This window comes from Primulina tabacum, chromosome 7, assembly GCF_025594145.1.
Source record: "Primulina tabacum isolate GXHZ01 chromosome 7, ASM2559414v2, whole genome shotgun sequence".
NCBI classification, from domain to species: Eukaryota; Viridiplantae; Streptophyta; class Magnoliopsida; order Lamiales; family Gesneriaceae; genus Primulina; species Primulina tabacum.
In genome coordinates, this window is record NC_134556.1 from 41,932,191 (window position 1) to 41,949,384 (window position 17,194).

At 31.7% G+C, this 17,194-nt stretch overlaps 2 protein-coding genes across 2 annotated transcripts; both read left to right on the top strand.

Annotated features, from left to right (window-relative positions):
- The first annotated feature begins 7,991 nt into the window (after positions 1–7,991).
- LOC142552295 (histidine kinase 5-like) lies at positions 7,992–13,705 on the top strand. Its single transcript, XM_075662025.1, has 13 exons — positions 7,992–8,325; positions 8,808–9,660; positions 9,829–9,885; positions 9,967–10,194; positions 10,562–10,655; positions 10,744–10,950; positions 11,050–11,180; positions 11,269–11,318; positions 11,408–11,763; positions 11,870–11,973; positions 12,112–12,867; positions 13,073–13,249; positions 13,415–13,705. The coding sequence occupies exons 2-13, from the start codon at positions 8,944–8,946 to the stop codon at positions 13,535–13,537; spliced, it is 3,000 nt and encodes a 999-aa protein (XP_075518140.1). The 5' UTR covers positions 7,992–8,325; positions 8,808–8,943; the 3' UTR covers positions 13,538–13,705.
- An 831-nt stretch (positions 13,706–14,536) lies between these two features.
- Positions 14,537–15,731, top strand: LOC142551051 (uncharacterized). Its single transcript, XM_075660094.1, has one exon. It carries the CDS (start codon positions 14,686–14,688, stop codon positions 15,715–15,717), a length of 1,032 nt encoding a protein of 343 aa, XP_075516209.1. The 5' UTR covers positions 14,537–14,685; the 3' UTR covers positions 15,718–15,731.
- The last annotated feature ends 1,463 nt before the right edge of the window (positions 15,732–17,194 follow it).

Here is a 17,194-nt window from a genome sequence, read left to right on the forward strand (position 1 = left end):
AATATATTGATAATTGTTAAGATTTATAGATTAAAGTACTAAACTGTTGCGTTGGATGACATTGGGCCTCAAACATTTGATGGGCTAAGATGGGCCAGTTCAAGATCCAAATTATTTGGATGGCCCGCCCAAGTAAGGAGAGGACTACTCATTTAAATCAAAGAATATGAAAAAAGGAGAGCTCCAATTTAGGATTTTTTTTATACATCTTCCTCGGATTTATTACATTTAAAACTTCTCTCTTTTATCAAATACAAAAATTATAACATACGAAAGAGATAAATGTCAAATCTTTAAGAATTTTAAAATATTAGCAATTGGTTTAGATCTTATAAATGCATGGCATTCTAAAATTTTCTTCTTCTCGGACACCACTCCTCCTCGATAATAATACAGCAGTCATCTATCATATTCTTATTTTAAAAATAGAGTTTAAATACATGTTATCCATATTAGACCCCGAAAACCATTTGATAAGACACCATTAGCATAAACATGTGTGTTTAATTAATCCATTCCATGCCAAGAAAAGCAAGTGGCCGGGTTTTGTGTATGTGCCCCCAAAAAACGGGCGATGGCTGAAGCACAAACTTGCAAACCAATCAGACCTAGTGTTTTTCGGGTTAGTCTATGTTACACCGAAAGTTTTACTATCAATGTATTTGTATAAGATGTTCAATCACTGGAAAATAATAAAATATTGATGGACCCCATATTTTTTTGTTTTCAAATGAGATGATTGACCGACCATCTAATACAAAACAAAAATCGAGAGTAGATCTCTCGATGTATCATAGACTAACTTGTGCTTCCTTTTGTTTAAATTATCTTCTACAAAACAAAAACTCCGAATGTAGATCTTTCAGTATAACATAAACTATTTTGTGATTCCTCTTTTTCAGACATGCGGTAGGTTTTCGTTTTTCCAATACAACTAAAATAAATATCATATTAAAAAATCAATCTATATATTTATAATTTTTTAAAAAGATTGCTTCTTTGATGTGATTCTATTGCTACTATTGGTAATTTTGGTTCTGTGGAGCCGAAAATGTCTGTTTCTGCATGGGGGGAATTGTGTTGATGTGATGGGATGAGAATGGATTAGATACTGCTTGGGGCCAACAAGAAATCCCGGAGTGGGTGTTACCCACTACACATTCTATATTTCTTGTCGTCAAATATATGTTCTCTCGCATATTAAATTCAATTATCACCAAATATATATTTATATAGATTTTATACAAATTAGAAATCACCTATGGATCGTATAATCTGAATTTTTCGGGGAAAAAAAATACCTACGATCAGATCAATATAAGTGTTTATTTTTATAAATATACGAACACCTTACATAAACACAAGCACCAAAATTTAGTCATCAATTTCAATGAGTTACTTCCCATCTTACGCGGATCTCTCAAATTGAGACATAATTGTAGCAATCATCCGTTTCAGTTCAGAAAAAGAAAAAAATAATTCTATCAATATTGTACTTGGACCGATAAATTTGACTGTCCGACATCCGGACTCGATGATTTCACATAGGATTTGTCCATCACAAGGGACAGATCCATGAATTATGAGTTATAGTTGTGGTGGACTTGAACTTAGTGTAATAAATTCATTACGTTATATTGTCTAATGAAGTTGTACCATAGAATTAAGAAGTTGGACTTTGGGTGTAGATAGAGTGATATTTTTTGTGGACTAAGTAAAAAACTTGCATAAATAACGAAAAAAGTTGGAGTGAACTGCAGCCTGAGACTAACCTATACATACTACTAGATCTATCTCAGCCTTTCATTATCCTGTCTAATTGAGAATGTTCGATCTATCCAACCCAAATGCACAACCATGCTCGAGCTATGGCTTGATCGAATGCATATCATGTGAATTCTGGCGGAGATATGCGATTCGATTTGTGCTTAAAGAGTTTCGAACACCTAAAAGTTGTAATGATTAAGGTCTGAAAATTCTTAATGAATTAAAAATAAAATATCTACATATATTTTTATTTCCAAATTAAACTTATTCAAAACCCCTTTTCTTTGATCTACCATAAATTTTAATTATTAAACAATAGAAACATAAACATGATTTGCACAAAAAATTCATTCATTATTTCAGATCAATTAAAGAATAAAGTTGTCCAGTGCTTCCAGGGAATTGTGGATCTCGTGTTTTGTGTTAATTTAGTTGCGTCAATAATTCGGACCCTGCGGATTAGATCCCCAGCGGACCCGAAACGGAAACCCCTTTTTGCACAGTCTCTTTTTAATCAACTCTTTCCAACGCTTTTCCTCCTCTTAATCATCATCCAAATTATAACTAGATTAAGATTTGACTGGTTATTATTATTACTATTAATATTACTCTTCTCATCTAAATTATACAAGTTTTATTTTTTTTCCTCGGTTTACTTTATTAACTAAGTATCGGGAAACATATAGCTATTTTTTAGTGAATCAAATAAAAACAAAATAAGAAATTTGTTTTAAAATATAAAACATATTTAGAGATAAAGATGATATAGTAATGAAAATTATATATAATATGAAGAGGTATTTAAGTAAATAAAAGATGGATATATATATTTGTGACTCTTCCGATCGATGCATAACCGTATGATTGCAATTTCCGAGTTAATTGTATTTTTCCCTGAAATCATTGTGCCACTACTTTGATAAAATTATTCGTCCGAATGTGACATCCAAAGTTCAACTTTGAGGGGTCAATAAACTACAAAAAGGCTCGTTAATCCAATACATATCATTAATAACTCCGACGTTTATGGGTTTTGTCCTAATCTTTTATCCATTTTTCACTAATTAAGAATTAAGATGGTGCTATATGTCAGACTATATATCACATGATTATATATATATCTTTGCTCGATAGACAAGTTTAACAAATTAATTTTCAAGTAGGTCTCTTGTGAGACGTTCTCACAAATAGTTTTATGTGAGACGAGTTAACACTGCTCTTGTTTACAATAAAACGTAATATTTTCAACATAAAAAAGTAATATTTTTTCAATATTGGTCCAAATAGAAAACATATGTGCATATATACTTACATTTTCAATATACAGACTTTATCTGTCTCAATTTTATATGTTTATTTCATTTTTCGCACATATAAGATTTTGTTGGAAAAACAAATCCTATTTTATTCTTATTTTGTAAATGTGTATATAAATAATAATTGTTAGAGAATAGGTACTGAATTAAAATATAATGTTCACCGCTTGAAACTTGAAAGTATAAGTGGGAGCAATTTATACTTGAGAAGATATTGAGTTTCAAAATTTTTACCCGTTTTCCAAGAAATTGGAAATTCATTTGTCAAACGGTTTATTATATTTCCAAATTAAACATTGGTATATTAGCTAGGAAATTAATAGAAAAAATTCAGTTTATATATATTTCAGACAAATGGGAAAAAAAAAAAAAAAAAACTTACATAAGTGACACGGAGATAACATTTATCAATTTATAAATAATAAAATCAGATTTAAAATATTTCCACATGCGAGAAAGTCGTAATTTTAATCCCTGTAATGCATTCCACGATTTTATTGACAATTATATAAGAATTAATGGGCTCAATAATGACTATTATCTTACACGTTATTCACTTTAAAGGTCAGCTTAGAGTGCTTTTTAAATTTAATTATATTAAATTCGTGCTTTATGAAATCAATTAATCAGTGAAAAAAAATTAATTGAATTTGTTGGCATTAAATAAATTCGCGCACTTGAGTTCAAAGCTTTACATGTTACGAGAACTGAACTTATATATGCTCAAGATCGAAGCAGTCGATTATTAATTAAATTGACTTTTGCGGTATCGAAAAAATTGCAATCGAATCATTTTTCTCCTTACAATTGAATCAAATTTTAAAAGAAGTGGGAAAAAATTTTTAAAAAAAATTACGGTTTAAAACATGAGATTCCGAAGGTGATCTTGGTGAGTAAATTTAAATAGTAACCTGTTTTATGTTCAACCTGTTTAGATCCAATCTGACTAATTTTGTTCTAAATATATACTATGTCTTTAGAGAATGCAAGATTTGTTGTAAAATGGAAACGACATATCGAGGCCATTCCTCATCATTGAGTTGGGAGCATATGTCTTACTTGAAATACTTGGAATATCGTCTCCTTTGATCTTATAACAGATTTATGAGAGACCTCAACCTTTTTATGTTTTAAGTATCCGATGATTCCACCCACATGATTGGATATCGATCATTGCTCTGATATCACTTATTATACAATGAAAGTCACATGTCTCTATAATTGTATAATATTATCCACTTAGGCATAGTTTGTTACACATAATAGGATAAATATGTGATATATAATATAATGATAAGTTAATGATAAATAAGATGTATGATATTATATTTAATGTTTGGTATGATTTTAATAAGAGTGATTAAATTTATATATTAGATTGTAATGACAAAATTAATCTTATCATAATAAATTTTATAATTTCAAATTTGTTGCTTGAGTTCATATTTCTTATATGTTCAAGCGCCGACAGTGCTTGCATGATTTATTTTTTTATTTTACCTAATTTTATATATTATATAGTGTGATAATTGAGCCCTTAGTTTTGTGAGTCAAGTCAAATATAAATTTTTAAGGTTAATCGAGTGATACTAATAATTTTATTGAGATTTATACAAATCATTTATATAATTATCTCGAGTTCATTTATATAATTATCATATTATATAATATATAAAAATAAATAAAAATATTTATTTGATTTTAATTTCTACCTACAACTAAAATGAGAGAATAATATGGTTTAAGATTTTTATATATTGAGGGCAATTAAGTCATTTGTGGTGTTTTTATCCTTAGATTAAAATTATCACATCTCATAAAAGAGATATTTTATCCCTATATAAAATTATTTATCACGAGCCCATGATATTATCATGGGCTTTCTAAAAGGATACCAAACGTGGGATAAGAGAGAATTATTTATCAATCTCTCTCTTAATCCTCTCTTATCTTATGTACCAAACTATACCTTAAGGTATAAACCATATGGATTTGCTATTAGATTTTACGCATAAGAGCTCATATTAATTGATATATCATTTCATCTTTTTAACTAATTATCTTTTTTATATTTTTTCATGTGCGACTTTGGTTGAATTCCTAACAAAATTCTCAAATATTTTTCACAAGCTTATTCTCATTTTAAGCTCATTGATATAAAATATCAAAGAGGAGAAAATAGAAAATGAAGATGGAAGATGAACAGATCAAGTAAAATGGAAATAATAAAAAATTAATAACCAATAAGTTTCGAATTGAATGATTATTTTGGACGATAATAATAATAATAATAAATATTAAAATTATTCTAGGTTATTTTCAGGAAATTTATATACATAAAAACCTCGTTCCACATGTAACTAAAAGAAAGGATTTGCTAATTTTCCAAAAAAAAAAAAAAAGAGGAGGGCTTTGTGAGCGTCACATGGAGGAATTGCGATTATGACACGAAAGCCATAAACATGAGGAAAGAAGGAATATAGCTTAGTTGTACATTTCATTAATTACTAATAATGAACACTAAATTGGTGTATTAACATCTAATCATAACCTTTTCATTCAATTATTTATTTTAATAGTGCTTCGAAATGCTCCAGGAGATTCCTTAAATCATGTATCCTAATTAATGTGACCCTTAGGCTATGTTTGGTAGCCATGATAAGGAATGATTATTAAATAATAATTCTTTATCTCATGTTTGGTTCATTTTTAATTTAGCATGGAGGTCCTTGATTATGATTGAAAGCCCTTCACTATTTATGTTATTTGTGTGATTAAATATCCCTCCTCAAAGGTGTGATAATGTATAATTCTTGAATAGTGATAATGATAAATTAATATAATATTTAAATTTTTATTATATTTTTTATAAATTAATTTCATATTTTTTTATTATTTTCAATCATTTTAAAGAAAATAAATTGTAATGCAAATCTATCTTAAATTAAATTTTTATAAATTTCTAATCTTGTTAATTAATTCTTTTATGAAAATAAATATTTATTAAATTCTAATGTATTTTGTTTAATGATTACCGTAATAATTTTAAATATATTTCTAATAAATATATTTAAATTAATTTTAATAAATGTAAATTATAATTATAAATATTTAATTATTTATCAAATTATTTTAAAAATATTTATAATTATTTTAAAAAACAATAATATTGTAATTATTATTAAACTTTATTTAATATTAATATTCAAAATATTATTACTATTTTAATTATTAAAGTAAATTCATATTTACAAATTTATTTCTAATAAATATATTTAAATTAATTTTAATAAATGTAAATTATAATTATAAATATTTAATTATCTATTCAATTATTTTAAGAATATATATTTAATTAATATTTGGGGCATTTTGGTCATTGCAATAAAATTTACAAAATTAATCCATCATTTTAAAATCATACCAAACACCATGTTATTTATCCCACCATACGATTAATCCATATATCTCATTTTTAATCACTCTAATTACTAATCATTTACTTTTCTCATCACACGTACCAAACGGGCCTTAATATTTATAAGTAACTTATTTCATCATTAAAATATTAATATTCTATTTTACTCTTCCTAAAAACCAACACGGCCACTTCTTAACATCCAAACACACGATCAATGCCACAAACCCACTTTTCGATTAAATTTTTTTTTTTCATAATAATTCATAGCATTTGTTTCTTCAATATCTTAACATTATCTACCTCATTTTCAAAATGAATTTTGTCCCAAAAAAGTGCAATAAATTTGTTAATATATACACTTTTAACTAAAAACTTTAGGTATCCGGTGGCTAGATTTTATAATTTCCATACAAGTTCGTTATCGTTTTTTTAGATGCCTACTATTATTATTATTATTAGGCATGTGTAGATATTTTATAATATTTTATTTTGCCAATGATTTTGAATTTTCTGCAAAAAAAATGTCTGAATTATAACAATAACAGGACGGGATGGGGTAGCAAAAAATAAATAAAAATTTTTGACGCCTTTAATATCTATATATTATATTAAAATTTTAGAAAGATCATGCACCATATATAAAAAAATATCGATCTCTGTGTTCTTCTAAAAGTGGCATGTATAAATTAATTACTATTATATTTTTTTTCAATTTTCTAAAGTTCATCTTTCATCTAATTAATAGTGCAACATAGTGACTTTTACATATTTAGAATTTATACAACAAATAGAGACATATATCCTTGTTATTTATTAAGTTCCTCTTAATAGAAGCACCAAAATCCTGCCTGGCCTTTTTGTTTTTTGCTTTTTTCAATTCATAATTGAGATTTAATATCTCATTATTTTTCAAAATTATAATATGATCTTTATTTAAATATAAACTAGAATAATTATAAAAAAAATTATTCAAACACGTAAAAAAAATTATTCAAACACGTAAAAGTGGAATGAACACTGATAATATTTAAAAATTTATTCCCCATATATATATGTATGTATGTATGTATGTATGTTTGTTTAGGTATTGTATGCCATTAACTAATAAGCGTTGCGCGTTTCCACACGCGCCGACATATCGTAACCTCGTACATGGCGGCGAGGAAATCCGGGAAAAAAAAATCATCTCTCTCTCTCTCTACAGACTAGCAGAAACACTCTCTGCTCCCGCATACTTTGTGTTGATTATTAAATACAATCATTTCATGTGTGTACACACTCAGATATATAAATATTTACACAGAAACAAGAGAAAAAAGTGGCCCCATTTCACCATCAAGGCGTACCATGAATAGAACCAAGAAAAATTACACACAGTAAGCGCGTAATGTACGTGTGTTTATGCGTGAGAGAGACGTACATTGTCGAACAGTTAATAAGGAATATAGAAGAAGGGTGAGCAGCCACTTTCTTGCAATATTTTTCACCTCAAATGCACATGGATTCTTGAATTTCTTACTATTATCTTTCTGCCACACACAAAGTTTCCATTTTTGTTTGGGGTTTTTCGTTTTTCTTTATTTTCAACGGCACATGCAATCCTCTGAGTCCTCTTACCAATATACATTTTCTATTCGCTCAAAAAACTTGGCCCATTAGTATTTTTTTTTTTCTTTGTCTCGGCACCCCATAGAGATTCTTTCAGATCTACAGTGAAAAGTTTTGGGACGTTAATGTTAATGAACTTAAGCTTTCGTTCTTCTTCAAGTAGAGAAGTGAATATCAAATAGGTCTTGGAATCATCAAAGGTCAGCTTTTCAGGTCAGTTTTGATTTGGTTTTTTGCACGGTTTTATGCGTTTTAATCTTTATTCTGATTGGCAATGCGTGTTTTTCTCCATTATCATATCATTGCTATGTGCTAATATAGAGAAGATAGTTGAATCTGTGTTAATGAACCTCTGATTTCAAGTTTCTCGTGTTTTCATTTTCGTTGCCTGCTAAAAGAACCGAGGTGTTTTATTGAACTTTTGAACTCGATAACATTCAAATTTGAGCTTATTTGGTTTTATTTTCTGGAATCAAAGTCAACTATGGACGGGGATGAATCAGAAAGAAATAAACAACCTTGATTATTGTTTTACAAAATATTTTTCATCATTTCTGCTATATTCGAAAAGTGACGGCTTTTTTCCATTGTTATTGTTTTAGTCCTAGTTTCTACTACTATTTTCCTACACAACTTTAAATTGAACCATCAGAAATGTGTGTGTGTGTGTGTTTTTTTTTTTTGGCAATGTTCAGGACATAAAAACATCACACCGTGGCAAGAATCAAGCCTTTATGAGATGTAGTAATTGAGTTTATATGGTTTCATTGAATTCATAGTCAGATCGATAGTGGAAAGTCGTCCCCTAGATTTATTATACCGAACTTGAAAATGGGTTGTGAGATTGAGACTGATCAATCTGAAGACATGGACGTTGTCCTATCTTCGATGTGGCCAGAAGACATAAATGAAGCTGGGAGGCAATTTAACGTTGAAAGGCCTGGAGCAGATCAAGATATGTTGGAAGAGGTTGTAATTAATAAGGAACCAAACATAGTTGATTTTAAGCGCCTCATGGAGCTAACGAATTACAGTGACAAGGGTAACTGGCAATTGGCAAATTTAGTTAAGAACTGGGAATATAAACAGGCTAATGCTGTGCGCCTTCTCAGAGAAGAGCTGGACAACCTTAACAAACAACAGCAAGAAGTTGAACTCAAGAAATTGGAGATATTGGAGGAGCACCGGTTCGAGCAAGATGGATATGGTGGCGATAAGCGTCCCATTTCTATCCTTGATGAAAATTTGAAATATTTATATCAAGATTCTCCTCAGAGGAAGAATACTGTTATTTTTCGAGATGAGAAAGTAGAAGTGGATGCTGAATATAACAGTATAATTTACTGGAAGCAACGTGCCATGAGTTTGGAGAAGCTTCTGGAGGCTAGTATTCTAAGAGAGCAGGTATTACATGAAAAACTTCAGGAAAGTATCGAAAATCTTGAAAGGCAATCCTCTCCGGTGGCGGAATTATCACAGGTTTTGGCGAGAGCTGACAATTTCTTGCATTTCGTCCTCCAAAATGCACCAGTTGTGATAGGACACCAGGTATGCCTTTTGTATATATTGCGCGATAGTTTCATTCTGTTTCGTTTTTTTGAGTTCAGATGAAAATATTACTCTTCATTTGGTTTCAAGAATCGGGCCATATCTTTTACTCATCTTACATTTAATGCAAATCATCCTTTTGGTTTTTAATTAAATGTGTATTTACAGGATAAAGACCTGCGGTACCGATTCATCTTTAACCATTTCCCAAGTTTGCGTGAGGAGGTAAACTACACCTGATTTCATAAAGCCTATTCAAGAAATTGATTATTTAAATGTTCTCAAACTTTTTAGCTGTTTTTACAGGACATAATAGGAAAAACGGATATAGAGATCTTCAGTGGCGCTGGTGTAAAGGAATCTCAAGATTTCAAAAGAGAAGTGCTTGAAAGAGGATTACCAGCAAAGAGGGAAATCACCTTTGAGACAGAGCTGTTTGGATCGAAAACGTTTTTAATTTATGTGGAACCTGTTTTCAGCAAAGCTGGAGATACAATTGGTGTAAATTATATGGGAATGGAAGTAACTGATCAGGTTATTCAACTTTCTGAATATTTGAGATGCGGAATCCAGTTTAACCTCCAAACACTCTTTTTACAATACACCAAGTATTGATCAGTGGCCTGCTCATTGCTGTCATAAAGGGGAAAGAATCTTATTTTCATATTTTGAATGTTCCAGTGTCATTGTGTAACAATAGTAGTTTCCCTTGGGTAGTCACAGTTGCCGGTCGTCGTGAAGCTATTTATGTGCATAGAGTTTGAAACATGGTGCTTACATTGTTGTGTTGTTTAAAAAAATTGAGTTGCACTGTTGTCATAGATGTATCTTTTGGTATAGTTGCAAGCTCTTCACCTTATGACTTTTGTTTCTTACTCTTGTGGTTGTGATTGTGCCACAGGTGAGGAAAAGGGAGAAGATGGGAAAGCTTAGAGAGGAAATGGCTGTGCAAAAAGCCAAAGAAACGGAACTCAACAAAACAATACACATAACAGGTTATACAAAATTCATATTATATACACAAATTCCGAATAATTTATAGTTAAAACTCGACTCCATTTGTCCTTTCTATTAATGTCGCAGAGGAATCGATGCGGGCAAAGCAAATGCTAGCAACCATGTCTCATGAGATAAGATCTCCACTATCCGGAGTCGTTAGCATGGCAGAGATTCTTTCCTCGACTAGACTTGAGAAAGAACAGCGACAGATGGTGAACGTAATGGTATCTTCTGGTGATTTAGTTCTTCAACTGATAAATGACATCCTCGATCTTTCCAAGGTGGAATCAGGTGTGACTTTGTACCTTATCTTAGCAAATCTTATTTAGATATGATAAATTTCGAATAGATCAATCTGTATTTACAGAAACTAATTTCATACTCTTTTAGGAGTAATGAAATTGGAAGCTACAAAGTTTAGACCACGAGAGGTAGTAAAGCATGTACTCCAAACAGCAGCAGCGTCACTACAGAAAATATTAACCTTGGAAGGATATGTAGCAGATGATGTTCCCGTGGAGGTAATGGATCCTCTTAACTTGAAGCTTGTCGAGAATGGGCAGGCCTATTTGGTTGTAGGTAGTTAATGAGAGAACTCTTGAAATTCAGGTTATTGGAGACGTACTTAGGATTCGCCAAATCCTTACAAACTTGGTCAGGTAATAAAAGCTTGAAACTTTCCTTGGATTCTATGTTCTATAAGGTCAAACTACGTTGTAAAAGATTTCCAACGTCTAATCTTTAACAGCAATGCCATCAAGTTTACTCATGAAGGCAAGGTTGGAATCAACCTTTGTGTGGTCACTGAGCCGCACAATGTGATCAAACAGGACTCTCAGAAGATTTCTTCGAATCAAACGACTGTCACAGAAAGAACTAGGAATGATTCATCTACATCTCGGGGAAAAGGCAAACAAAATGGCAATAAATGTGGACCTGTGGATTCTGAAGATATGCATCGAGACAGTAAACTAAGTGGTAATCCCAGTGGACCGGTAAAACTTCCGGTTCCAATGGAAGAAGATGAAGTGATTCACCCCAACACCGAAGAAAGAGTAGTATGGATTCGCTGTGATGTCTATGACTCAGGGATTGGTATACCTGGTACGTACTTGAATTGGTGTTCGACTTTCTTGAATAAACATTAATTACATTTAGTAAATCTAAATGCCGATATATTTTACAACCCTTTTCAACCTTCATGGAACAGAAAACGCAATACCAACTCTGTTCAAGAAATACATGCAAGTTGGTTCGGATACTGCTCGAAAGTATGGAGGAACTGGATTAGGCCTTGCAATCTGCAAACAACTGGTAAAATTGTCTGAATCTGCGAAATATGTCCCTTCACAGAAATTTTTTTAATCTTTTGTCTAGGGAATCTAGAATTTTTTTACCAATCTTTGTTCATTTGAGGTAATTCTAAGCAGCAAGTATTCTATCATTTAACAGGTTGAGCTCATGGGTGGTTATCTTACTGTATCCAGCGCAGAACATTTTGGATCAACATTCACCTTTATCATACCTTACAAAGTTTCATCGGTCGATGATGGTTCAGATGACCCTGATGAATTATCAGATATAGAAAACCAAGATGTAGCTGACGATGATGATTCAGGTTCAGGTGTTTTTGTGTTTCGACCACGAACTTTGGGTTCTTTATTTTTGTCCCAAAGTTCTGGAAGGATTCAAAAACTCGCAACAAATTGTCTTGGATTTAATGCCTCATATAAGTGTAATGGATTGTTCGAGGATTCGTTGTCCCCTTCTAGTAACATTACATATAAAGAGACCAGTTCGGAAGAAGATACCTGTTCGGCTCAGACTATATCTGAACTTGATGTTAGCTTATGTCAGAACTTGGATTTGGGTAATGCAAATTCAGCCGCGACATATGAACAGAGTAGCAGTGAAATGGATGGTAGAGTACAAAAGCATACAGGTGAAGTCTTGGAGACTAGTGTTCACTCGGAAACATATCAGGCACCGGTTCAGACTGAAAGAAATTCCGAGTTTTTATCTAGTAACAGTCCTGAAGTTCTGAAATCTGAGGTGAAACCAAAGATTCTTCTTGTTGAAGATAACAAGATTAATGTGATGGTAACAAAGTCGATGATGAAGCAGTTGGGCCACAACATTGATGTGGTAAACAATGGTGCAGAAGCCGTTCGTGCGATTCAACAGCAAGATTTTGATCTGATTCTGATGGTAAGAATAAAGTATTGTTAAAGTATGAACATCAAAAAGCCAAAACTCATAAAATGCGGTCTAACTAATTTTTTAATACTTGAACAAGCCTCCTCACAGTACTTAGCACTAGAAGAATGTTCAGATCAAATTTGACACTTGAAATTCTTGCATGTATCTACTGTTTTGAACACACCCCAAAAAATGTGAAATTTTTTTCCGCTAGGATGTATGCATGCCAGTGATGGATGGTCTTCAAGCTACAAGATTGATCCGATCTTTTGAGGAGACAGGGAGTTGGGAAGATGCAGTTAAGGCAGGAATTGATCTACAGTCGCCACCATCACATTCTTCACCAAATTCTGGACTAGAAAGATCAAGAAAAAGGATCCCTATCATTGCGGTAAGCACTCTACCTCTCTTAGACCCAACTGCTATATTTTCTATATCATTCAACATAAAATTACCTCGGTATCAAGTCACCACACATGCTAGTACAACTTGTTTTTGAACATCCTCAATTGGGTTTGAGTTGTTTTTCAGAAATATGAATGTTGTTCTTCTGCAGATGACTGCAAATGCATTATCAGAGAGTGGCAACGAGTGCTTTGCAAATGGTATGGATTCATTTGTGTCGAAGCCGGTTACTTTCCAAAACTTGAGACGATGTCTAAGCCAATATTTACCATAGTCAAAGTTATAAACATGCGTGAATCTTGTAAATGATCTAGCTAACAAAGTTTTGACGTCAGTATATATATAGTCTTTGTTTTTTTAAAACAGAAACTCAACAATTAGAGTTTCTGTTAATGTACACAGATCTTTCATTGGAGGAAGATTAGGGGAAAGTTTTGAGTTGTAAAAAAGTTTACATATATATTATGCTCTAAAAAAGTTGAAATGTTATATTTATGAATTCTTTTCATCAATGAAGGCCCTTTTTGCCTGCACTGCACTCATTTTGGTTTGGTTATTTTCTATGTTTCAAAACAATTCTTTAACCTAATTTTACAATAATAATGTAAGAACAATATTGAAATTATATATATACTACATAATTCATTTGAAGAACAAACCACTAGTAAGACTAGCAACAGTCATCTATTGATCTTAACGAACATAATTCCATTCTTATATTTATTCTTTAGAAAATTTGAGTTTGGCCTCTTTTTTTTTTTAATCATTTAATAATATTTTGCACACTTATCCCCTAAACAACCATGCAATATTTTATTGCAAAAACAAATATAACACAAATCATATGCGCACACGCGTACACACACATATATAGATATGACTTTTATTTGTAACCTTACTATTTTACGTTTTTTGTCTTTTTACAATTTGACCAAGGTGATTTTATCTTAAATTTGACGGATTATAACTCGATCTTCACGATCATTCAGTTATAAAAATAAATTTTGACCAAGATGATTCTCCCAAATTTCACGGATGATATTATCTCAATATACTCCATCCATCCATCAAGATTAAATTATATTCAAAATCGATTTCATTACATCTGATACTCTAATAATCATTATGATTTCCCACACAAGGATAACAAAGTCTTGACCAATTTTTTACATTTGAAAGAAAATATTGCGAAATTCAATACAATTTGTTATCTTTTGTTCATAAAATCAGAAGGCAAGATACGAATTTAATTAGAGGAATCCAAATAAAAATTCTTTCAAGCCATAATATTACAAACACAAAAAAAAAAATTTTTAAAATTAAAAATAAAACTCCATCTATATATATAATAGATATATATTCTTCACACAACAAACCAAAAAGAAGTAAAGAAAAATCAAAATTTTCGACATTTGTTGTTAAATGGCCGATAGAAGAAAACAAACAAGAGGCCGCCAAAGAATCCCCATGCAACTAATCGAGAACCAAGATGATCTTTACGCAACATTTTCGAAACGCCGACTGGGAATCTACAAAAAAGCCACTGAATTATGCACTCTGTGTGATGTAGATATCGGTATCATACTCTTTTCTCCAACTGATGTCCCTTATTCTTTCTTCCATCCGAGGATGGATAGTGTTGTTTTCAGGTCCATGAACCCAGATCAGCCTTCATCAGATTTTGACCGCATTATTGATTCTCATACTAATGGGAGGGTTGAAGGGATGAATCGGGAGCTAGACAGGATTATAGCTTCGAAAAACGCTGAAAGAGGACGCTGGCAGCGCGCCATGGACGAAATCACAACTCGGAATATATGGATGCGCCAGCGGTTGGAGACGCTCACCACAGAACAAGCTCTGGTGTGGAGGGCATGGTTCAGGGAGTTCAAGGCTCGGGTTACTCGGCGGATCGGGCAGATTAAGAATCAGGCGTCGGGTTCAGCGATGCCTCAGCTGCCGCCCCCGGAGGCTGGAGAGAATGTGGAGGACATGGTGATTGCGGATGGAGCTGAAGCTGCTGATAATGTTTATCAGCCTCACATGCTGCCGGGTCAGTTCTATTATCCTGGACAAACGTCGAACGACCCGCACCTTGGCGTCGGAGCTCCTTCCACTGATCAGTACTATTATCCTCCTCCTCCTTCTCCGGAAGGGCAGAATCTGTTCGCCGGTGGTCCTTCTCAGGAGATTAATTTATGTCCACCGGGTGGTGCTCCGAGTTATAACCCGTACTATGTGCCACCCCCACCGCTCGATTTCTCGATTGCTGACGGAGGTGATGTTCCTGGCCAATTTTATGTTCCTTTTCAGCCGCCTGATTTCTCGGCGGCTGCTGGATCTGATGGACCCGGCCATTTTTACTTCTCTCCGACGCCGCATGATCCAGGTACTGGTGGCGCGTCGAATCAAGATGAAGCTGGCCCTTCCAATCAGAAGGACGATGACGCTTAGTTGCCTATTTTTATTTTATTTTTTAAAATCGTTTTTTAGTTCTCTCCCGTTTTTGTTTCCATTATGTTTTTTTTAAATGTATTTTTTCGATGTGCTATCGTGTATAATGATATGTAAGTATTTTTTATACTAAATGATTAAAATTACAACAATTCGAAATATATAAGATTGAATTGAAATTTGAAATTATAAAAAATCAAAATTATAAAGTGATAAAATTATAAGATAAAAAATGCAGTTTATTTTTTTTCAAAATGTTAATGTTTATTTTTACTGATTTGTAGAATTGTGAATTTGTATGAAAATGGTTTATATGAACTAGTGTTATCTGTTTGTTTCTGCTTCAATATTGTATTTAATTATGTTAGTGGACACAAAGTTTACATCGCAAAAATTCATCGAGGACATAACAAATAAATTAAAAATAATGTTAATCGACAGGTCATCTATCGATTTATTATTTATACAAGGTAAAAAAAAAAAGGTGTAAATACAAATAATAATGGTGTTTGAAATTCGAATTATGTTTTTAGTATTGTTATATTATGTCAAATTTCTTTAGCATGCTAGCTGATAATTTTGTTCATAATTATGGCCTAAAACTAAGACAATTAATTAAAAGCTAAAGTTTTTCTAAAAACTCACCAATTAAAAAATTGAAAATATTCTGCCATAGTGTACTATCTTTGTTTTTTTTTTCCTCTTTCCAGATAAACAAATGCATAAAATATTTATAATTTATATCAGTACTCGTTCCCATGAAAATGCTTGCACACAATAGAATTTTTTTTTAAAAAAAAATTTCAAGTTAATTTTCTATAAGAAAAAAGGGAAATATTACACCGAAATTTAAAATTATATTAGATATTTTTATATGATTTTTTTATATAATCATGATTTTATAATAAATTTTGAATGAGATATTTATTTAAACCTGTAAAGATTTGAATAAATACAAGTCTTTTTTCAAGACTTACATTAAATAAATTAAAAGCATTAAATAAAAAATACATCATGATATCAAAATTAATTATTAATAGTGGTTAATGGTTATAGTATTAAGAGGTCTCTTGTGAGACGGTCTCACGAATCTTTATCTGTGAGACAGGTCAACCATATCGATATTTACAATAAAAAATAATAGTCTTTAACATAAAAAATAATATTTTTTCATGAATGACCTAAATAAAATATCCGTCTCACAAAATACGACCCGTGATACCGTCTCACACAAGTTTTTTCCTGAATAGATCTCTTGTGAGACGGTCTTCAAATCTTTATCTGTGAGACGGATCAACCCTACCGTTATTTACAATAAAAGCATAAAAAGTAATATTTTTCATGGATGACCCAAATAAAAAATCTATCTCACAAAATACGACCCATGAAACCGTCTTACACAAATTTTTGCCTGCGTTTTATTCAGACTCGCCATAATGAACCATTCAGGCAGCGTCAGGCAGACAAGTGGCCAAAG